Raw genomic sequence first — 25652 nt, forward strand, 5'->3', positions numbered from 1 at the left:
TGTCACGGTTTCTAATTCACGGAAATGACCTATAACCTTATTGTTAGAAACTAGTTCGTTCTAATGTATATGCAAATTCTGGCACTATTTGCTTAAATAGTGACAGAACCTCGACAACCTGATTGCATGAGACCAACATGAGACTCATTAAGAGCTATTTTGTCAGATGTCCTTTATTATATTTACTTACACAATTTTTAAGCATACTTTCTAGTTTTTTCAAAAATTTTAATTAAATATTTTATCCGGATCGCCCAGTTTTATATATGTAATATCAAATAAAGTTTCTTGAAACTTGAAACAACATAGATATAGAGTCATCTTAAATATGCAAATATTCTTGCCCCGGCTACAATTAGAGCTAGCGCGCACGAGCAACTTTGTTTCCGCAACTATTTTGTCTCCGCAACTATTTTGTCTCTCCACCCATGGGCTAGTATGAAAGTGCGCGCACGTGGCGACGCAACTCCCCATACAAATTGATGGGAGAGACAAAATAGTTGCGGAGACTAAGTTGCTCGTGCGCGCTAGCTCTTAGGTACAAAGATGTACCTTGATATTGAAAAAATAATTTGGAAAATCCAAAAGTGCACGCCTCATAATTTTTTTTTAATAAATATTTATTAATTATTATTTTTGTTTATTTAATAACAATTAAACCACATCGAATCAGACCCTGAAAAATGAAAGGGTTCTATTCCTGAGCATACTCAAGCGTAAGAGAAAAAAAAAGACTCGATTAGTAAAGTATTTCGGTCGCTATCGTGTTAACAAGAAAAAGGATCCGCACATACAGACACACGGACGTCCAAGACAGAACTTTTTTAAACTGTTTTTTAACTAGTTTAAATAACAAAAACAAATATGTGTGTGTATGTATTATCTTACAAGTGCAATGTATGATACATAAAGACATTTTAAGTTTGAAAAATCAGATGTTTTGCGCGAAGTGACAGTAGTACCCACCTCAACGCTTCGCTTATGAGGCGTGCAATAAAAGTCGGTCTAACAGTTTCGGAGCATTTTCGGGGCAAACAAATAATCAAACCATTTATATATAAAATATTCATAGAGAGAACATCTATACTATAATTTCATTACATTTATATTTCCCACAATATACACTATTATTAGCTTTTACTTCGAATGTAATTAAGCTCTATTATGTATATTGTATAACACTTACAAACGTTTAATTATAACTTAAGGTATACCTAAGTACCTACAGTGGAAATAAGTTCATTCTCAAAAATCGTTAACGTACAATTAGTGTACCGGTGCGAAGTTAATTAAAAATCATTATTCATATAAATCTGCTTAAATCCAAAAGATACATATATCCAGTTATTGGAATTCTAATTAAATATTTTAACCAAAAAAGGCACAATATATAAAATCAAACGAATGAATAAAGCGCTTGTGTTTTTAACATCGAAATCATTCAAAGATGGGAAAGGGAAATTGACAAAAAGGGAAACCATTTCCTTTTCATTTAAATCAGTGATGCACAGACCGCGGCCCGCGGGCCGCATGCGGCCCGCCGGTCGAATACTGGTGGCCCGCCGACAGCATAATTCATAAATAATACTCTCGTACATTCGAAAAATATTGAATCATATTCCATAATAAAACTGAATATTTCTGGCGGAAAAACAAAGGGATGTACCGGAACTTAAAAATCCTGATTGGTTATGTGATTTGGCTTTTTTAGTTGACATAACAAATTATTTGAATGTCTTGAACACACGGCTTCAAGGCAAAAATAAACTGATATCCCAGCTCTACGCTCACGTATCATCCTTTCAATGCACACTTTTCACATCGCAATTGAGTTCTGGAAATAACAACCATTTTCAGAATTATAAGAAAATGGCTGAAAAATTTAACAAAACTGCGATTAATTCCAGTTATGTAGAAAAGCTGGATATGTATTTTGATTCAATCTTTTCAAGACAGATTTTCGGAGTTTAAAAAAGTGAAACCTCTGTTGAACATATTCAGCAATCCTTTCACGATTTCAGTTGAAAATGCGCCAGAGTCAATGCAGTTAGAAATCGACATTCAAAACGACCAAGATTTACGCAACAGATTTAACGAAGGAGACTTGCTGAACTTTTACCGCTGCATTGATAAAAATATGTACAAAGAGTTGCGCATAAACGTTCTGAAATGTGCCAGCTTATTTGGCTTACCAGCTTACCTATACAGGGTGTCCCAAAAAGTAGTGATGAACGGAAGCTGGGAGGTAGAGGACCTAGAGAGCTATCCGAATCACCCCCATGTATGTTATGCGATTTTTCGTATTTTCGGAGTTATGACATTTTTTTCAATTTTTCATCTATCGCTGAGTAGGATGAGATTTTTATTTATGGTGACGTGACTTATTGCGCTAGATGCTTGATTTTTTTTTGTGTGGTAAGCTGAAAGATAGGCCAATTCAGTATGGTAACATTTACTATCGTTAGATCTTCGAATGGAATAAAAAAAGAATTAAATGCCAAGAAAGATAAAATTACCCAGTATGTTCACAACTTCAAGGGCCCATAAAAAAATAAAATCACATAAAAAAAGTTTTCCATTTGGCTTTTAAAAACTCGCTCTATCTATCAGGTAGCTACCCTAAAAATTTCATTTTATTATTCAGAAGGCTTCAATCGAAAAATTGAAATCTAAATGTGGTAAGTGCAAAAATTTTATTAACATGATGATCATTAAAACCAAATTAAAACCCATAAATAGGTGTTTAATTACCAGAAATTTTTAAAATAACCCCGCTGTTGCTCAATGCAAGTGCGACATCACCGTAAAAAGTTGTCTTTTAAATGTCTGAATGCCCTTTTATCATTTTTAATGGTTTCTTCTGCTACTATGAATTTCCGGGTTATTTCGTCCAAATTGTAGCATTCTCTCAAGTAGCCGAGGTCTTTTTAGTATCCCCATTGAAACAAATCAATGGGGTTTAGGTCGAGGGACCGTGCAGGCCAGGCTTTAAGGCAGGCGTCACCAGCGCATGCGCAGGCTGCAACGACCAATCCATCTTTCAGGGTATCTTTGCCCTTTAGCCTGGCCTCGACGGTCCCCGGACATAAACCCTATTGATTTTTTTCCGTGGGGATACTACAAAGACGAGAGACTGCCACAATTTGAACGAAATAACCTGGAAATTCATAGTAGCAGAAGAAACCATTAAAAATGATAAAAGGGCATTCAGACATTTAAAAGACAACTTTTTACGGTGATGTCGCACTTGCACTGAGCAATAGCGGGGTCATTTTAAAAATTTCTGGTAATTAAACACCTTGTTATTGGTTTTAATTTGTTTTTATTAATCATCATGTTAATTCAATTTTTGCACTTACCTCATTTAGATTTCAATTTTTCGATTGAAGCCTTCTGAATAATAAAATGAAATTTTCAGGGTAGCTACCTGATAGATAGAGCAAGTTTTTAAAAGCCAAATGGAAAACTTTTTTTATGTGATTTTATTTTTTTACGGGCCCTTGAAGTGGAGAACATACTGGGTAATTTTATCTTTCTTGGCATTTTAATTCTTTTTTTTATTCCATTCAAAGATCTAACGATAGTAAATGTTACCATACTGAATTGGCCTATCTTTCAGCTTAGCACACAAAAAAAATCAAGCACCTTCCGCAATAATTGACGTCACCATGAGTGAAAATATCACCGTACTCGGCGATAGGTGAAAAATTGAAAAAAACGTCATAACTCCGAAAATACGAAAAATCGCATAACATACATGGGGGTGATTCGGATAGCCCTTTAGGTCCTCTACCTCCCAGCTTCCGTTCATCACTACTTTTTGGGACACCCTGTATATGTGAACAAATCTTTTCGATAACAAAACAAAAAATCGAAACCGCCTTGCAAACGAAAGTTTGGAAGCAGTTTTACGTGATGCTACAAGTAAATTTGAGCCAAATATAAAAAAGATTGTAAGTACTATGCAGTGTCACGCTTAAAATTAATAAATTCTTTTTCAATTTTAATACATTATTAGCAATTCTTTATTGTCTTTAATTACCTATACTTCCGGCGGCCCGCCATCAGTTCATAATATGCCCGAGCGGCCCCTAGTCTTAATAAGTCTGTGCATCCCTGATTTAAATAATGATTTCTCTTATAAACTGCCTTTTTAACTATGATAATGTTTATACAGGTTATACAACAAGAACATTAAGTTGATACTAGATAAGCACTGATCATTAACAGGTGGATATAAAAATAAAATATACAAACTACAACATTATGCAGCCACTAACGAAAAATGTTAAATATTAGTGTAAAAGTGTTGAAATTTCTACATTTTATGTATATTGAATTGGAAAGTTACATATTATTATGATAAGAAGAATATATTGAAACGTCAGGTCGATTTTGAAACACAGTTATGGTGTGTACGATAAGCATGCTCTACATAACACAGAACAATAAACAGGCTTACAATCGGACACTGTGTTGTCATTGATGTAGGTATTTTGTGTGTCAATCAATACACACTGATATATGAATACACTCAAGCTAATGTAACATTTACCTGTATATTCATTTCATTAATATCTACTTAGTGCAAAACTATGATTACTTAGATTGTAAGTGCAAATGACCATAAGAAACAATCTCAGAGTACACGAACATAATTTTAAAATAATAAGCAAAAACAATATTGTCCAAATTACCACAAACACATCAAATTTTGTCATAACATATTTGGTAATCAAAACATATTTTCTAGTTGCGTACGCGTAATCTATTAAAAGGTCATAATAAAATAATTTCTTTAACTTAATCGCTGAGAATTTAAATTAAAAAATAATTAACCAAACGGAATGTGTCGTAATCACAACATTATGACTATTAAAGCCAGTCCAATCTCCTAATCAAATATGTATTTCTTTCTAAGCATTTACGAAAATTAATGCTGCACTAGCTAGCTTAATTAATTATCTGAGTTTTTATATAATTTTAATTGCTAGTTTAATGCGAATTGATTGGGGATCATAAACTTTAAAAATGAGCGGCGGGAAGATTTAAGAAAAAAGATATATCTTAACAAGTATTGACATACATACATGGTGATAAAATTTGTTCAATTTGAATTGAGGTTAAATTATATAATACAGACAATTTAAATTTATAATCAATTACAATATACCATTGTGAATTGGATTGTGTTACCAAATTCTTCAACTTTTAATTAATATTTTATAGTTCAAGAGTCGTATATATAACGATCAATTATGCAAAGTAGTTCGTATTTCTTATGAAAACATTTCATTTTTATTTTTAGTATGCAATATTGCTGAATCTCCTTTCTCCGTTTCTTTAATAGCTCTACATTATATTAGCATTTAGATGATAATAAGGCCACCAAAATTAATTTGTAGGTGACACTTTCATAATTCGATTATAAATTCGTGTCTAGATATCTAAATTCTGTTTCGTGTAGTATAATGACGTGAAGGAAAAGTCACGGTCAGATTAGTTTTGATCGTGACATTGCGCCTGGATTCGATTCACGTTACAAGCTGTAATGTGGAAATAATATGAATCCATAGTCGTGCGTGAGGATGAAACCTTACAGATTATGGGATCACGTGTTCGATTATTATCACGAGATATGGGTTTCGACTATACAAATTTAAAGTAAATTAAGAGCGATTTATTGGACTATCGTTTATTATCATTATATAATATTAATGGCTTGTATTTATTACAAACTATACAAAATAATGTAAACATGGTTTACATGGTCTCATTAAAATTTTCGTAGACGGCAATGTCATGTAAAAAAACCTTATGAGGTTTTCCATTAGTGGCAAATAACCAAATAAAACAAATTTAAAATAACTTGTTTAATACAACAATCAAGTACTATCTACTTACTTTTATGTCTGAGCAGAACTAATTTTAGATCATAATTTTATACTGGTATGTGTGTATGTGTGCATTTAATGCAATGCATGTTTTTATGACTTTGATAAAAAATATGTAAATTGTGTGTCTGAAGGTTTAGAACAAAATTAAAATACCATAAACTACGTAGACAAAAGTTTTATTTAGCGTTTCCTAGATTGCTTTATGTGTGCTTATATCGTGTTCAAATTGTGAAATTAGTGTTAGTGTTTTATTACAATTTTCACGGCTGTAAATAGTTTTCCTTCTGTGACTAAATTTGTTCTATAGCTTACGATTAAATTTCTACTAAATACGTAGTACAACTATATAAAATCAATCAATATAAAATATGAAATTATTATACTAGTCCTCTTTTTATTATAATCAAGAAAGTATTGTTCTCTGCTCACACAATCGGATTTGCGTGGAAACCATAATACATGTATCGAGTTCAACATGCGTTCTATATGCTAACTCTGTGAACAATATGAACAACGTTTTATTGCAAAAACCGTGACACTCCTCGCCGTTACTATTAATCGATTCACAACGGGATACCGGGCTGATAAGATAAATCGATTCTATGAGGAATATTTCACGCATTGATGCTTTAATGAACATTTCTAGTTTTAAAATAACAGAGGTTAAAAGTATTGTGATTCTATTTTCTATTTAGATAAAGATTTCTACATTTTTATAATTTTCTAATCGTTTGTCAAATTAAATTTAATAGTCGACAGGTTTGTAGCTGGTAAAGGCAAGTAATGCCTGCCATCTATCGCTGTGTTTCTAGTGTTACCTTATAAAAATTCACGACTTTCAAACATTTCCCATATATGGAATAACCACTTTCGCTATAATATACCTAATAATAATATGTTTGGTTATTTTTATTTATACACTATTGTCCACTTTTCAACAGGGCGTTTAGTCATATTGTATTACATATTCTGTAATTTAGCTCTTTGTATAAACTTTCTTAATTATTATCTTATATATAAAAATGAATCGCAAAATGTGTTGGTAAGCGCATAACTCGAGAACGGCTGAACCGATTTCGATAATTATTTTTTTATTATAATATTCCTTGAAGTTCGAGGATGGTTCTTATGTAGAGAAAACGTAAAAATTATGTACCACGGGCGAAGCCGGGGCGGACCGCTAGTTTTTTATATTTTACATTTTTACTATATATTATTACCCGTGTTTTAAACTTGTGTATCTGCTGTAACTCATATTTAGGTTAACTCCGATTTTGATAATTTTTAACACTTATTCCTTAATCAATATTCTATTTGAACCATACTTTTTTATTGTTTAACGGGGCGTATTGATGAATCTTATTATCAGATAGAGTGCAAAAAATATGTTTAATAAATACATGCCAAGTTAAAAGTAACATACTTACGTACAAAGTAGGTATGTTACTTTTAACTTGCATGCAATTATTAAACATATATTTTACGTTTTAAAGTTATTTTAAGTAGATACAATTGACTTGCGATAAAACGTATCAATTCATTTGATACATCACAGTCGTTGTTATCGATAATTGAAAGCTATTATTTACCTTAATTGTGACTAGAAAGTGTTACTTTCTCGCTATTACGATAGAGTAATTTTCAACTTCACGTTTATTTTGAAGACGATTTTAACAATTGTAGTTATCGTCACGCTAAAACTATTTGAAAGAGATTGGCCCTTCCAAAATTAGTAGCGGGCTCACTGAAATAATCGCAGTCATGCAGCACGGTAAAGTACCGAGATAATGTCCGTACTTGCTTTATACTCATTAAGTTAATTAGTTAAAGGTATATTTTTATAATAAACGCTGCGTATTAAAAATAATAATAAAATTACATTTACACTCTATTTACGCATGCTATGGCCCTGGATGAGAATTAAACTATTAGTGAGCTTTAGTAAGCAGATTACCAGCTGTCGAGAGGCTTCTTGCCTAAAGTGTAGAGCTATGTACGTGACTACGTGTATAAGTAGATAATATGCTTTTGAAATGTTCAGAATAGAATGATACAAAGGTGCGACTTCATCCAATTATCAAAACACAATAATACATTAATTACTTTAAGGTTACTAGATATTTCTGTAAGCAGCATTTTCGATTTAACAATTTTATATGCTTTTACTTTTAAATAGAACTACTCATAATTTAAAACATAACATGGTTTTTAAAGACTGAACCTATTTGATACATACATCAAATAATTTAAGGTTCCAAACAAGGTATGTCAATTCAGAAATTCTTACTTATTATTCCTTTATTTTACACTGTGTAAGTGTAAAATAAAGGAATAATAAGTAAGTAATAGTGAGGTAAAATAAAATTTAAACAATTTTAAAACCGTTCATTAACTTCCATCTTACGTACTTACATTAATTATTTAAAAATTGCATTTATATTTGTGTGAGTCTTTAATGCATGTCGTGGGATTATGATACTTATAGTACCTGTACGTGCAGAATTGAAGAGAAATGAGATTAAAGAATTCAAGTCATTTGTGGTAAACAGCTCAAACATTTTCTTCGATTAGGAATAATTGCGTACATTCAGGCTTCCATTATGGCTAACACTATAAGCTGATTCTGCATAAATAGGAACGTGATATACCTACTACATCATTCATGGATAATTTAAACAGCATATTATTTGTAAGCATAAAATATTAACAAATTTTTATCCTCGTACCTTATTAGTCACAATATTATATTATTATATTATATTATTATCCTTTTCCGCATGCGCGAATAGGTACCTGATATAATTGACCTATGACGCAGTTATTTTCATAAAAAACATACTTTTAATCAGTGTTTCAAAAGAACATTAATTGTTCCCAAAAAAAAAACATTTTTAATTGCATACAACGAGAGAATACTTGCAGTATGCAATCTTCATTTATGATCTTAATAAACTGTGAAATGTGTTTGAGAATATTTTGTTATTGTTAGATGAGTACTAAGAAAACAATACCTTTAGATGGGAAGTGGTAAAACGTGGTTATAGCACGTATTGTTGGTCTGGACAAAGAACTACTACTATGTAGTCTCAACCTTAGGTCTTACATAGCATGACATGCTATGTGCATAATTACAACATTGTTGTAATTTCATGCAATGTTAAAATATTATTTAATCTCTCACTGTTCACTTCTATCGAGTTACAGTTCCATACTCAGCGTTGTACCTAATCTACCAATTTGCAATGCGCATATGATCTACCTAGTAGAGCAAATTTAACACGATACAAAACATTAAACAACAGCCAATTTGTCGGTACCACACATTCGTGACAAAGAACTAGTGAAAGTGTCGCATCTATCCGTTCGTCCGTCCATCGGCATCGAGTGAGCGAGACGCCTAAGTGCATGAAAATATTTTAATGCATGCATTACGTTATTGTGTGTTCTTGTTAATTAATATTCGATGACGTCCATGTTGTGACGGAGTTGTCAAGAATAGTTCACACTTCACTCTTTATAAGTAGGATGAGTAATTAAAGTACCTATTCACCGTACTATGTACGGATGGACTTATTGGTTTGGAGGATAATCAATAAATAAATGAAATGAAATGAAGAAGACGTATATAAGTACTTATATACAATTATATATAATACTTAACGTTTGTGTATAGTAAGTAATATTAAAAAAATATTTCAAATTTTTATTGTTACCTAATAAAGCCATTCTTCAGATATAAATTGTATAATTGAATTCTTAAAGCACATATTATGAGCTATTATAACTTTCAAATTAATAGTAAAGTAATTAAACATAAGAAAAACAAATTTAATTTCAACATTACGTAATTTATTTCATTAAGTTTGTCGAAATTTTATATTTATTGCACACATTTTTATATTTGTGTCGTTACGGAAGTGAAGTTTGTTTGATCAATACAAAATATTTTACTATATTTACACAATATGTAATAATCTGTACAGATGTCGTATTTGCTATTCATATTACGGTTACGAAATTCCAGCACTCCATCAAACAAAAGTGACACCAATTTATAGCGAACTCGGTACAGCGTACTTGTAAATAAAAGTCAGATCTTACAGAATATTACATCAGTGTCGTTTGCTCCACGACATTCTCACACAGGTGATACCTTTGCATGTTCTCATTTTACTCGTTATATTCGTACAAACATAATATTTTGTAAACATGAAATGTAAGAACTAGGAAGTTCACAACGATACATTTCAATTACTCGAACATTTATGCAATAACGCTTCCTGACTATAAAAGGATAGCACATGAACTTAATATTGATAATTAATATGTTAACTTCGCGCTTGGACAGCTGAAGGAAATCTGGCTATCGTATTCTATCTACACAGTAACAATATCGGTATCAGCATTTTAATATTATAACTATGTATCTACATATAGGTAACTATTTCCTGTCTATTCTAACATATAAAATTGTGTGCAACGAACAAAAAAGCTATGAATAAATAATATTTTATACAAACTCTAAAATTAAAACATTCACTAGGTATATTAAATTAAATGTTGAGATTATTTTCACACATTACAAAATATATGAAATCATTCATAATAATTTAATTGTGCTGTTTGAGTTTCATATAAACAAAGTGCATCCACCTCAATAAATATGTTCCAATTATTTTTGGTCAATAATGAGAAAAAACTAGTACCGCACGTAATACATGACGAAATTTGCATACCCCATCGAAGCGTGGATATCCGGTGTCATTTGATGGACGAATCATTAGGTACTCATCGATTGAATAAACAGGTGTGGCGCTTATACGGCATGCATGCGATTAAAAAGTTCATTGTATAGCTGAAAGATCCATGTTACGAACCATTTCACAAGTGAACACTGCTAATGTAAACCAAACACATATTTTCCTACCTAAATCAGTTTTCTTTACATAGTAAATCGCGATGTATGACAATAATTATAAGGTATCGTGTATATTACTAACTTAAATGTCTTTGCGCACGCACAGGTATACGACGGCATGCTATGATTTAAAATTTTAATCCATATTTCATTACGCGTCTTTTTCGATGCCATCACTCTCGTCAAATTGAGATTTCGAAGATCAGTATCGAATTAATAGGGGCAAGACCAGACGATGTGAAAAGAGTGACGGTCGTTAAACATAACTGTAATTTAAGATTTTGACTTATTTGGTTTGCGGTTGTACGTGATATACAATACAAGAATAAACTCCGTTAAATCTTTAATGGATATTTTATGTTATGTACCACTCACTATCTATAACATTTTTTAATGTACATATAATAATAGTACCAAAATTTGTATGCTAATCAAATATTATGCGAAACAATAAGTATTAAAATCTGCGTAATACCTTAATTTGCATGAAAATAGTTTTAATAAAAGATAAAGAAATAGTTTTAAAAATGCCATAATTTTACATAGGTATGTATGCACATGAAGCTAATTTAAATAAGAAGGAATATTAATAAAAATCTATGTAAGCATTGTTAGTTTAAGGGTTAAGTACATAGGTAAAGTACCTACTCCTATTTTTAAATTACTCTTTTTTCTTGATAATTAAGTACTTAAAGCGCATTCTGCCGTTTTTAATATTTCATATTTGGGTGCGGTTTCTTGACATTGCGGTTTACATTATATCTACGCAGTGGGGTTTGCAGCAAAATAACATAACTATATCAATACTAATATCTATATAAATAATAGATGTAGTAAAAACTAGAAACATATAGGTAGAGACTTGTGGGCACTTCATCGGAATAAATGTTGCAAAATACAGATAACTCGATAAGATATATACATATTTTTAAAGTGTAACGTGAATAAGATTATATTTATCAGAAAATTATTATCTGCTCTCACACGTATCATCATGAGAAAATATTATGCACATATTCAACGAATAATTTATAACAGTTTATCTCAAAATACTATTATTCAAAACAAAAAAAATATATAAACCGTTATTTTTACGATTTTTTTGCTCGGCATCATTTTTTGGATTTCTAAGGGAATTCTTTGAGGAAAACGTAAAAAAGTATCTAATGCTTTCTTTGCAGTCCGTTCAGTCTCGATTACATATCAACCATAGTTGTATGATATTATATGTAGTCCATTCATCCATCTTATGTGTGATTTTTAATAGTCCGCGCCATCCTGACTCTGTAGACTGTAAACACTGCTCTCCAGCCTCTTTCAAGACCATAATAATCCGCTCTTTGAGTAAAATAAATAAAAATAATATTTGTATTACAGTTTTCACCAATGTGAGCCGAAAATATGAGAAGCGACATGGCGTACCGAGGGCTGTCGCAGCACGTGGAGCTAGATAGGGCTGCAGACCCTACCGACAGATATACGTTGCAAGACCTCATAGGAGAAGGGACTTATGGGGAAGTCTACTGCGCTAGGGATAAGAAGTCCGGAAAACGGGTGGCAGTAAAGGTAAAACGCATTCGTACCTATAACATTAATAGTAAGAATGTTCTCCTGATAATATTAACTTGATCCAAAGGTGACAATTATTTATTTATTTATTTATTTTATTTAAACAATTAGATGACAGGGATCCATTAATGTTAGTACGTGACTTAAAAGCTAATGTAAGTAGGTAAATATTAGAGTACTATCATCAGTTGACGGGGCACCCTATGCGTAAACCTGTCGCTTTGATTATGATCAAATTGGTGACCTATACTGAAACCGAACTATACAGTAAATTACGTAATAAGTATTCCGAATAGTGAAAAATCTTATTTTTTTAATTTTACCAGACGTGTTAATACTGAATTCAATATAACAACATTTATTCTTATTTTACTTGTGTTTTGAACACGAATCATTTTTTTGTTTGCTGCCGAACAAGCCAATCACTGGGCCGAAGCAGCCGTCAAGTTTTTTTCTTTTAATATAATAAATGAAAGAATGCAAAAGAATGCTCGTAGATTTACCATTCTTTCACGAAGGTATGAAATAGCATATTGACTCGAGTTCTTTGCATAAATATTTATTTGAGAGTTATGAAAGTTGGTCCTTACCTCTAAAAATCCCGAATATCTTGTGAATGTTACTTAAGCTAGAATAAAATTATTCAATCAATTTGAGATTGAAATAACATATTTGCAATACCATTTGTTTCTTAATATGTGATCTTGTTGCAGTAGCTAATGTTGCGTAAAATGTTGATGTAAGTCAAATAATTTGGCAATCTCATCACCATTATGATTTTGAGAATCTTCGTAACCAATTTATGTTTTATTTAGGATCCGAAATTAATGTAATTTATTTAATTCGATCTATATGTCCAAATACTAACATAACAAAACATAATATGGTTTATGATATATAAAAAACCTAGGTATATTCATATAAAAAATGAAATAAAATCATAACGCTCTCTGCCATCTGTTTCCTCTGCCACCTCGATTTTCTGTTAATAAAAATGTGTCTCCCATATCCTACTACCAAAATAGTAAATACATACAATACATATAACATATTCTTTACACCTTTTGTGAATTTGAATGAAGCTTATAAATGAAAGGTAGGTATTGTTATATATGTAACTCGCTAGTTATGGTTTGCGTAGATCTTATCTCACCGACATTGGTGTCAAGGTCATAAAACAATTCGTAATTCTAACTACCGACATGAATGCAGCTTTTTGTGTCAATGGTCAAGTTGTTTTATTGTCCTGCTGCCTTCAGTATAATATAATAACAATATTATGAGATGGCCTTAGCGTTAAAAAAATAAACGTCTATTCAATTACCATCTACTATAACACAATATTGCACGCCTCATAAGCGAAGCGTTGAGGTGGGTACTACTGTCACTTCGCGCAAAACATCTGATTTTTCAAACTTAAAATGTCTTTATGTATCATACATTGCACTTGTAAGATAATACATACACACACATATTAAGAAAAAACACTATTTTTAACGTTCATGATATTTTTGATGTCATTTTTGTTATTTAAACTAGTTAAAAAACAGTTTAAAAAAGTTCTGTCTTGGACGTCCGTGTGTCTGTATGTGCGGATCCTTTTTCTTGTTAACACGATAGCGACCGAAATACTTTACTAATCGAGTCTTTTTTTTTCTCTTACGCTTGAGTATGCTCAGGAATAGAACCCTTTCATTTTTCAGGGTCTGATTCGATGTGGTTTAATTGTTATTAAATAAACAAAAATAATAATTAATAAATATTTATTAAAAAAAAATTATGAGGCGTGCACTTTTGGATTTTCCAAATTATTTTGGAATAGTATCGATAGTCGATACATAGATGATGATTTATCTCACTATGCATTTTATAAAAAAATTAATAAACAAAAATACTTCATTTCAGATTTTGGAAAACATAGCTGAAAATATCGAAGAAATAGAAGAAGAATTCCTAGTCTTTCGGGATCTGTCTAGTCATGCCAACATTCCTGAATTCTTTGGGCTATTTTTGAAACGTGGAATAACTTCCGAAGATGATCAAATATGGTTTGTTATGGAGGTGAGTCTTATAACGTTATTAATCATTTAATTGTATACAAAGAAATGGAGTAATGATGTTTAATTTGCAGCTTTGCACAGGAGGATCTGTCACAGATCTGTGTGCAGGAATGCGCGCACGAGGCACCAGTCTAACGGAACCACAGCTAGCATATGTGCTCCGGGGAACAGTCAGAGCTTTAACTCATCTACATTCACATCGATGTATGCATCGCGATGTTAAAGGACACAACATTCTTTTAACTGAAAATGCCGAAGTCAAACTCGTCGATTTTGGTGTTTCATCTCATCTAGCTGCGACTATTGCCAGAAGAAATACATCTGTAGGAACTCCTTATTGGATGGCACCTGAAGTGAGCATTATTAATTTCCTACTAACTTGGGTTTTCTTATTTAAAAGAAAATTGTTCAGGCTGACATTATTGTTAATTAATTCCAGGTTATAGCATGCGAACAACAATTAGACCAATCTTACGACTGTAGATGCGATGTCTGGTCTGTAGGTATAACAGCTATAGAGCTAGCTGAAGGAGAGCCACCACTATCTGGACTGCATCCAATGAGAGCTTTATTTCAAATTCCACGAAACCCACCTCCGACATTGACCCACCCAGAACAATTTTCGGCGCAACTTGCAGATTTCATTTCGGAATGTTTGGTAAAGGATATGAATCAAAGGCCATTTGCACGCGAATTATTGGAGCACCCATTACTACTTGCAGTTAGTAGTTTTGAGGATAAAGTGAGTTTTTTTTACTATTTTCGAAGATTTAATACAAAATAATGCTTGAAATGTTGATAGTTTTGTACCAACCTGTAATTCCTTTTTTTAGATTCGAAAAGAACTTCAAGCTGAAATAAAACGACAGCGGGCTGAAGGTAGGAATTGTCGTGCTCCAGAAGCAACAACTAAACGAGGAAAGCTTAAATCACATCGCAAAGCGAAGCCAGAAAAAATGTACACTGATGATTTAGCCACGCTTGAAGTACTTACTGAAGAAGCAATCGTGGAACAATTACAGAAGAGATATTCGCAGAATCAGATCTATACGTACATTGGAGATATATTAGTAGCAGTCAATCCGTTTACTGATATAGGAATTTACACATTAAAGGTAACTAAATGTTTAATAGTAACAATTAGTGTATGAGGATAACCCTTCTTTTTTTAATTACAACATTTGAAATATAATTTCCAGAGTCAAGAAACATACCAAGGTCGGTGTCGATCTGATAACCCACCACATATTTTTGCTGTAGCTGATGCAGCACATCAAGCACTTATGCATCAAAAGCAGCATCAAGCAATAGTCATATCTGGCGAAAGTGGGGCTGGCAAGACTGAATCTGCTAATTTATTATTAAAACAAATTGTTTATTTATCAAAGGTACCTTGTAAAGACATTTGACTTCTATTAAAAATTCAAAATATATTAAACTGTGATATAATATGTACTGTGTATTGCCTTCTTAAGATCTTTTGTATGTTCTTTCACAGACGCAAAGTGGAAATCTTCAAGACAAAATTCTTCAAGTGAATCCAATAATGGAAGCATTTGGTAATGCGCGAACTGGAATCAATGCAAACAGTTCACGATTCGGGAAATATTTAGATCTATCTATGATGAGGGTGGGAAAGATATCGGGAGCTAGAATATCTGTGTATCTTTTAGAACAATCTAGAGTTGTACACCAAGCATTGTAAGTTGAAATTACCTGAAAAAGTTGCTAGTTATTCTGTTAAAAAAATTTAAAAAAGTAGCCTAACTATCGTCTAATTTTTATAATTTCAGTGGTGAAAGTAATTTTCACGTTTTTTATTACTTGTATGATGGTCTTGAAAGTGAGGGGCGATGGAGGAAGTTCTATCTGGACGATCAATTCAAATCGAGACATCGATATTTACAACCTTTGTCGGTAACTTATAGGGAGCATAATGTATACCGATGGCGTCAACTGAACCAAGCTTTTAAGGTAAAATATATTGTCAATAATTGTTATTCTATAGCGTTTCCTTCATAAAATATATAATTTGTAAAAAGCATTTCATATTCAGGTTGTCGGCTTTCACGAAGACGAGGTACAAGTTTTGTATAAAATGTTAGCTGCCATATTACATTTGGGAGATATTGAATTCGCAGAGACAGCTGGGGAAGATAATACAGATAACAGGGCGACGATAATTGATACAGCGCCATTACACAGGGGTTTGTAACTTTTCAGATGTCTCAATTATTTTAATATTGTTTAATTGAAAGTTTTATAAAACTTTAATTCATAAAGTTAAGTATACTTAAGTTGGGGTTCATTCCACACACAGGACAGTTCGTTTGACTTTACATAAAAGACTAAGAAAGCGAGTTCTCAGCTCTCTCTCATATTTTGTGCTTGAAAAATAACCATATAATTTTAGCGTCCTGTCTCCTGGGAGTGGAAACTGTAGATCTCCGAGAATGCCTTACGAGTAGCAGCGTAGTAACTAAAGGGGAGACTATCGCTCGCTACTGTTCGCCTTTCGAAGCTGCGGTCGCGAGAGACGCCACGGCACGAGGCTTGTATGCGAGAGCGTTTGATAGAATTGTGGAAAGAATTAATGCTCTGCTTTGCCATAATCGCCCACAAAGGTAAGACGATACAAATTCTTCTTAAATGTATCTTTTATCAAATTTATAGTAATAAGAAGAGACGAGTGATAAAATGAATGCAAGATATTCAGGCATAGTTTAATTTTTTGCAAAGATTTTTACTCAGCAATATGTTCATAAATGATTACTTTGACTTGTTAGATTTTTAAAACAAAAGGTCAAAATTTACTTGACATTGATTCTGTTATATTTTAATCGATATTGATTTTATGTTGATGTTCAGCATATTATAAAATAAAATCTATCTGTTTCCAGTAATGACCAATTGTCTATCGGCATCCTAGATATTTTTGGTTTCGAAAACTTCACAAGAAATTCCTTTGAGCAGCTCTGTATAAACATTGCAAATGAGCAGATCCAATATTACTTCAACCAACATATATTCACTTGGGAGCAACAAGAGTATATGGCGGAAGGGGTTCCTGTAGACCTTGTAGAGTTTTCTGACAATAGACCAGTTTTGGACATGCTTCTGTCTCGACCTATGGGCTTATTAGCACTGCTTGACGAAGAGAGTCGATTTCCACGATCAACAGACAGGAGTCTTATTGGTAAATTATGATGAATATTCTATAATTTATTATCTCATATTCACCAAAAAATTGTGAATAACTATAATATATTTTATAAAATATTTAAAGGTATTGGAATCTCAATAATACAATGAACTTTACCTCACTCTAATTTTATTATTTGCTATGTTGCAGAAAAATTCCATCGTAATATAAAGAGTAAATTTTACGTGCGACCAAAATCTGATGCAATTTGTTTCGCAATCCATCACTTCGCCGGTCGCGTTGTGTACCAAGCTGACGGGTTCTTGGAAAAGAATCGAAATTTCCTCCCACCTGAGGTTGTGCAATTGATGAGGCAAAGTCAATACGATGTCATCAGATTCCTATTCCAATGTCCGATAACGAAGACTGGCAATTTGTACTCGCCGCTCCAGGGAGACTTGGATTCCAGAACTTTGGACAGTCCTTTATCGGGAGATTTTCGGGTAGGATTCGAATTAGAAATACTTCAAATAATATTGGCGAAATTCTTATTTATATTCACCAGAGTATTGCAACTTACTAGCACACTTGAAATGTGTTAATCATTTAATTTGTGTTGTTTTCTAAACAAATAAATCGATCTAAAAGTTCATGCACATTTTACACAACTATTTTTTTAACTTTAATGATTAATTATGCTTTGTTTTATTATATAAACATGTTGTACTTGTAACATTTCAGGATCGTTTCAACAGCCGTGGCCTAGCTTCTCAGTCCCGCGCTCAGCAGACAGTAGCAACGTACTTCCGATACTCTTTAATGGAACTTCTACAGAAGATGGTCAGTGGTACTCCTCAGTTCGTGAGATGTTTGAAACCAAACGATTCGAGATCGCCCAAACATTTCGATTCCACGAAAATTCTGAAGCAATTGCGTTATACTGGCGTACTGGAAACTATACGGATAAGGCAGAATGGATTCTCGCATAGATTAACTTTTGATGATTTTTTGAAAAGGTAATTTAGATTTTCGACCATACTGTTATTCAACTGCTGCATATATTTTCAAGTAAAATATCAAGCTAAGCTAATCTTCTGAAAATGTTCTCTTTCAGATACGGGTTCCTAGCATTTAGTTATAATGAAGAAGTCAAACCAAATCGAGATACTTGCCGTTTATTATTAATAAGACTGAGGATGGATGGGTGGGCGCTGGGCAAATCAAAAGTGTTCCTCAAATATTATCATGTCGAAACTCTTGCCAGAATTTATGAACAAGAGGTATGGTCAAAAGAAATACAATAAGTCATAAGCCCACATAATAATAATACATATATTTCCAAGTAGATGATAATATCCTGAAGGATACGTGGAATTTATGTTAAATTAACAAACTTAATTTTAACAATAAGTTAATAATTGATCCTTCCAGATCTAAATAATAATAAAATTGTTGTTTTAATATGTATAAGGGAGTCTGTCATATTGCTTGAAAGAGATCGCTGCTTTGTCGACAAGACTACCCCATCTGCTCTGATATCAGTTTATTTTCTGCATTTTATATAGTTAAGTGTACAATAAAGCAATAATTGTATATCACAGCAATTTTGCACTTTTAAAATAACACAATTTACTTTCCAGATAAGAAAAGTCGTGCTAGTCCAAGCGCGTGTGCGTGGCTGGCTCGCCCGACAGCGCTACTTGCGCATGCGGGCGCGACTAGCGGTGTCAGCGCTGACACTGCAGCGCCATGTACGCGGCTGGCTCACACGCAAGCGGCTGCAGCGGGAACGCCAACAGCTGCTGGCCAGAGAGTTTACCCGGGAGCAGGACGATAGGAAGCAACAAGGTATGTAAAAGAGAGTTCGCTAAGGAGCAGAATAGTTACAGATACAAGGCAGTGTGCTAGAAAACTGGATAGTTCGGCAGCGCTTTCAGCATATTTCCCGCGCCACTAGCGGTGTTAGCGCTTACACTGCATGGGCACGTACGCAGATTGTTCACACGTAAGCGGCTGCAGCGGGAACGGCAAAAGCTGTTAGCGAGGGAGTTTACCCGAGAGCAGGACGATAGAAAAAAGCAAGGTATGTACAGAAGAAATCGTTAGGGAGCAGAATATTTTAATATGAAATAGGATAGCAAGCCGCTCTTCCAGCGGATGCCCGCGCGACTCGCGGTGTCAGCATAAGTTTTTAGGCAGCAGGATAGTTTGCTAGAAAACATAATAGTTAGACAGCACTACCGGCGTATTCGCGCCCGGCTCGCTAAACTTCTTTACATGATAACACAGATGAGATGTAAAGAAAGAATTAAAAAAAATATACACATAGTTTTATACAGGTATCTAAGGGAAGAAAAAGAATTCAGATAAGCATGTGTCTCACATTATTACGACAATGACGATAATATTAAATGGCTCTTTATAACTGCGCCAATTAACCTAGTTTTAAAGAAAAGTATAAGAACGCGCGAACGCGTTTAACCTATAATTATAAACTTCTACAGCAATTCTATGATTATAAACAGTCTTACCTTACTTCCTTTTACCCGCACCTTAGTACATTAAAATATTTTTGTTCTCAACTTTAATATCCTGACACCTACCTTTTTGAGTCCAACCATCGCTTTTGTTGTATCATATCACATTATTTATTTTTTTATAATTTTAATAGGTATGTGGGTATTATTTAAATAAGAGTAGGTACTTTCCTTCCAACCAATTTGTAGACTCCGTAATATAGCCAAACACAAAATTACACCGCGCTTTTTGTACCACCGTCATGGTTTTATTACATTTACTCAACTTCGTATACCTAAGGCTTAATTTAAGCGATCAAAGCTATGCTAATTTTGTTGGAAATATATACGAGTATATTCAAATTAGATCGTTTAAAGTTGAGTGACTGATTATATTGTTTACATAATGATTTGTTCGTATTTTCTCATTTCTAGCTAGGTATCTAATAAACAACTAAAACTGTTACAAGCAAATATTTTCACTTTAAAAACACGGAAATAGCATAATTCTTGAGTAAATAATAATAAAATTAAAGTTTTATTTGTCTATTTGACGATTTGTTTCAGGTTTGTTGAACAAAAACAAAGCAATGATGAAAGCGAAGGTGTTGAGGCAAATGACTTCAGATGAGAACAACGACAGGAGCAGCAATAACAAGGAAAATCTATCCGATAAGGCGGCTGTAATCATTCAAAGCCGTAAGTACATATTAGTTTAGTTATTCATGAATATAAAACGGTACATTGATGAATAAGACTAATACTGCTTATTTATTTATTTATAAACTAGCTTCCGCCCGCGACTCCGTCCGCGCGGATGTCGGTCTTCGCGTGGATGGTTTATTTCTCCATTTTGAGTAACTCCGACAATAACATCTTATAAATATCTATTGGACCCAAATACGGCTAGGCCTATAATAATACCCAACGTGTGTTCGCGGTTCTACAGAACAACGTCTATGGATAAAACTGAAAAATTAAGATTGTTTTTTTTCTACGTATTTTTCCAGGATAAAAAGTATCCTATTTTACGCCCAGGATAATAAGGTATAATTATACCAAGTTTCATCGAAATCGAACCGTTAGTTTTCACGTGATGTCTTCACATACAGACAGACAGACAGACAGACAGACAGACAGACAGACAAAAATTTTTTTAATCACATATTTGGGTTTGGTATCGATCCAGTAATACCCCCTGCTATTTATTTTTTCAATATTTTCAATGTACAGAATTGACCCTTCTACAGATTTATTATATGTATAGATATAGATACATAATTAGTCTCATATAAGCAGTAAAATTTCTGCTATGCATTACAAGTAATAAATAGAGGTGATAAAATAATTTTGATAATACTAGACACCAATTTTCATACATCATTTTAAAAATACATTCGACCTTTCATATTTTAACATTTTAAATATATTTTGGTAAGAGTTAACATTTAGGAACATTTAAATTCAATCTTAATGCATCATAAAAATATGTAATGGGATGAGGATGTTCTAATGACTCTTGATAAATGAAATATGGATGAACGAGGCCATTAAGCTTGAGGTGATGTAATTTGATATATGACGCAGGATTGCGGGAAATCCATCGGAAATAAGTTGGAAGAAGCTATATAAATTCCATACCACATGGTTTTTTTATTAAATGAAAATACATTTTTGAAAGATTAACTCAGAGTCAACTGGAGTCAACTTAACTTAACAGTCAATATTATGTTTTTAATTACATAGAGCCTTAGATCATTAAGTAATGGATAACACACGCAGGCGTTTCCCCTTTTGCCGAGGTATAAGATTATTCGAATCGAAAAATCTTATGCTTTCATAAAAACTACTTGCGTAATCGATTACGAACACTATGCGTATTCGTAAAACATCGAAAGGACGTCTGCGAGTGCTCCGCTAAAAATGCCGTTTTGCACTGTCAAGTCTTGCAGAAGCAATTCAAACATGTCGAATATTAAAAAAGATGGAATAACCTTTCATTTGTGTATATTTTTTTATTTTTTTAACGTACATTTCTAATTAAATGCAATTTCTAATAATCGTCGATGTATCGTTTAGCGATATGATCAAGACAAATAATCGAGTCATGTGTGTACTCGATCATTGATGCGGCCTCACGAGACTATCATGGAAAGAAAATATACAAATTTAATCTTTATGAACTAAGCGATAAAGTTGAATTTAGAACGCGATATTGAACCGCACTCCCCACGAGACTATAAAGTGATGTAGCGAGACTATCTTAAAGAGAAAATATACAAATTTAATCTTTATGAACTAAGCGATAAAGTTGAATTTAGAACGCGATATTGAACCGCACTCCCCACGAGACTATAAAGTGATGTAGCGAGACTATCTTGAAGAGAAATTCAAATTTAATCTTTATGAACTTAGTGATAGAGTTGAATTTAAAAACTCGTCGCTTAAAAGGTCGTTAATTTTTACGACTTTCTTAGTGACGGACTGCTTTTAACTTGAACGTCGATAAAAAAATATTTTTCTAAGTATAATTTGAAATGAGATGAGAATTAATCTTTATTATACATATTACAATTTTACACAACTGCATAAAAAGGAGTATAATGTTTATTTTGTAAGTCTTGTATATATTTATTAAAATTTACGCTCGGTTACTTTTAACTGGCAGAACATTTTAATGGTACGGAACCCTTCGTGCGCGAGTCCGACTCGCATTTAGCCGTTTTTTTTGTAATGTTAATCTTGTAACCTTTCTATTATGTAATCTATACTTACTAATATTATAAAGCTGAAGAGTTTGTTTGTTTGTTTGTTTGTTTGAACGCGCTATTCTCGGGAACTACTGGTCCGATTTGAAAATTTCTTTCGGTGTTAGATAGCCCATTTATCGAGGAAGGTATATATCATCACGCTACGACCAACAGGAGTGGAGCCACGGGGGTGAAACCGCGCGGAGCAGCTACTTTATTTATATGTATGTACGAATATTGCGTATATTTCAGATTTACAAAAAATCCTGCTTTAAGGCTAAGGTGGATTGAATGCTGTGGGAGAAAATCAGAATGGACACCTCGGTACAGAAATAATAAAAATTTCTGGACCGATATTTATTTTATTGAATATAATATGTGATGTGTTGAATAAATACATATTCAAATACAAATAAAATGGCGTTTTATTGTTTTTTCGTATGCATATAATAATGATGAAAACGTTACAAATGACCTGTGTAGTATTTTTTATGAATATAATATTAATGTTATTTCTAATTTCAACAAAATTATTATTTTTGTAATATCGATATGGTTACATCCCTTTAGAGCGATTGTATTATTACGTATATGTATAGAGATTTTTCTGTGTAATCGATGTATGTGTGCAAAAACATGCTAGTCTGTCCATTTTGTAATAGTTTGAGTTTGTAAAGACACAAATTATTTTTGTGAATGTGTGATTGTGTTTTAAAGTGTGAGTTACCCTCCCCGCACCAAAACCGGCAGAAAGTTTAGTTAGAACATTTGCCAGCGTGCTCCATCCATTACTTAATGATCTAAGCATAGAGCGAATGATTAACTTTCGTTTTTTTTATCTGTTTTTTCTATAATCTACAATGAAATGTAATACTTAATTTTTTTTAATACTGAAACAAATGGGAAAACATATTAGGTTAATGGCATATTATAAAATTAGTCAATTATTTAATAGCTCAGTAAAAAAAAACAATAAGGTGTGTCTTGTGGTAATTTATTACGCATTAAAATAAGAACATGGCAAAAAGTTTGAAGACAAATAATATAATGTTTAGTTCTGCTGGTCCAGAGTTTGGCTTAAAAAATAAAAATAAAACCTTCATGTGAAATAAACAATAGGAATTCTCACACTATGGGATTCTAAAGAAGGTCAACCTTCACCCATTTACTTATAGGATGATAATTTTATTTTATGAATTTAAACTTGCTTCCGTACGATAATTCAAGGCTTGCCATAAAAATGTGATAAAGAAGGTAAGAAGGATGAAGGATGAAACAAAAAATATTGTATAAAATTTCACAAACATTCTTGAACGTATATTGATACGTTCTTCCGATAATGCAATATAGAAAATTATCCCGGTTCTCTATCTTATTCTACTCCCGGTTCTTATGTAAATACAGGTAAGTAGATTATATTTAAACTGGAGATTTATAGCAAGCTTATTCAATTAAATTCAGAAACATTTGTCTTTTATTAAATAAAATAAAATTTTCATCCAATAAACAGATGGTCCATGTTGTCCCTTTTCGGTACCTTAGACCATCCATACGAATATTATAAATGCGAAAGTAACTCTGTCTGTCTGTCTGTTACTCAATCACGCCTAAACTACTGAACCAATTTTCATGAAATTTGGTATAGAGATATTTTGATACCCGAGAACGGACATAGGCTACTTTTTATCCCGGGAAAATGACGCAATCCCGGAAATCCCACGGGAACGGGATCTATGCGGGTTTTTCTTTGACTGCGCAGGTGAAGCCGCGGGCGGAAAGCTAGTATTTATATATTTTTCCTCCTAATCAACTAGATTACCGCGGCTACAACACGCGTCGCAAGCTCAAGAAGGGCCAGGCGCCGCCACCGCCGCGTCACCCCGCGCCCGCGCCCCCCGGCCCCGCGCCCCCCGGCCCCGCGCACCGCTCCCCCGCACCCCCCGCGCCCCGCTCCCCCGCGCCGCCCGCGCACCCGGTGCACGAGAGAGCCGCGCAACTGCAGATATTCGCTGAACGGGTATGTTGCTGCCTTAATACCCACTAACCACCGTAATACTGCCTTAACTGTCTACCAACGTCCACCATAATAATGTAACTCCCATCTCCTTCTGTATAACAATCACCATCCTTCTATTTCCTTCTCCTGTATGTATCTATCTGCCTTCTCTCCATATATCGTCTAATACCTTTACCAAACTTGTACTACACCCACAGTTGTTAATTTAGTCACCTGAATGTTCACCAAACTTATATTATCAGCTTAAGTATTCATCAGACTTTCATTAGGTACATTTGTGTAATTAATAGGTAATTGTTTAGTGGCACATACAAATAATTTTAAATTTCCTTACAGATAGATACATCATGACATTATGTTTAGTTACAAAGAAAATAATAATTTGAATAATATTTCCACTGCAGTTATGCAATACTGTTTTGTAATACTTTAAAGGTTCTGATAACACTACAAAATGTGTGATATCACTTTTCAAACTTTATTGGAAATTACTAGAATATAATAATACTTTATAGCAGATCTATTCGGGACAATATCCCAGCAGAGCAGCATATAATTGATGATACAATAGACTCTCATTTGAATGCCTGCTTCAGCTTTGGCGCTTTGCTCATCTCGCTCGGAGAACGCAGTCTAATAGATACTGAATTAGCTGAGTCATTCTTTGGCTTGTGATGTGACGGTTCCTCTCAGAATATATTGTTCTAAATAACAAAGGAGCATCTTAATCTTTCCTTTTCATTGTGTAACGCAAATCACTCTGCATTACCCTTCATAAGTTGT

The 25652-nt window shown here is 33.2% G+C and overlaps 1 protein-coding gene across 2 annotated transcripts in view; it reads left to right on the forward strand.

Annotated features, from left to right (window-relative positions):
• LOC149487722 (myosin-IIIb-like) overlaps positions 1 to 25652 on the forward strand; it is a 34621-nt gene that overhangs the window by 5693 nt on the left and 3276 nt on the right. For both annotated transcript variants that reach the window (XM_089696324.1, XM_089696323.1), the window contains exons 2-18: positions 12193 to 12381; positions 14290 to 14445; positions 14516 to 14797; positions 14884 to 15186; positions 15278 to 15559; positions 15644 to 15832; positions 15943 to 16145; positions 16238 to 16418; positions 16501 to 16651; positions 16858 to 17068; positions 17345 to 17640; positions 17797 to 18089; positions 18328 to 18602; positions 18701 to 18866; positions 19227 to 19434; positions 20670 to 20801; positions 24667 to 24869. In XM_089696324.1, coding sequence (XP_089552450.1) covers positions 12217 to 12381; positions 14290 to 14445; positions 14516 to 14797; positions 14884 to 15186; positions 15278 to 15559; positions 15644 to 15832; positions 15943 to 16145; positions 16238 to 16418; positions 16501 to 16651; positions 16858 to 17068; positions 17345 to 17640; positions 17797 to 18089; positions 18328 to 18602; positions 18701 to 18866; positions 19227 to 19434; positions 20670 to 20801; positions 24667 to 24869 — 3696 coding nt within the window. In that variant the 5' untranslated portion in view covers positions 12193 to 12216. The remainder of the gene's footprint in view (positions 1 to 12192; positions 12382 to 14289; positions 14446 to 14515; positions 14798 to 14883; positions 15187 to 15277; positions 15560 to 15643; positions 15833 to 15942; positions 16146 to 16237; positions 16419 to 16500; positions 16652 to 16857; positions 17069 to 17344; positions 17641 to 17796; positions 18090 to 18327; positions 18603 to 18700; positions 18867 to 19226; positions 19435 to 20669; positions 20802 to 24666; positions 24870 to 25652) is intronic.

Source organism: Colias philodice, chromosome 6 (genome assembly GCF_061535455.1).
Source record: "Colias philodice isolate Cphi_HAF_F1 chromosome 6, ilColPhil1 Martin Lab GWU primary, whole genome shotgun sequence".
In the NCBI taxonomy this organism is placed as follows: domain Eukaryota; kingdom Metazoa; phylum Arthropoda; class Insecta; order Lepidoptera; family Pieridae; genus Colias; species Colias philodice.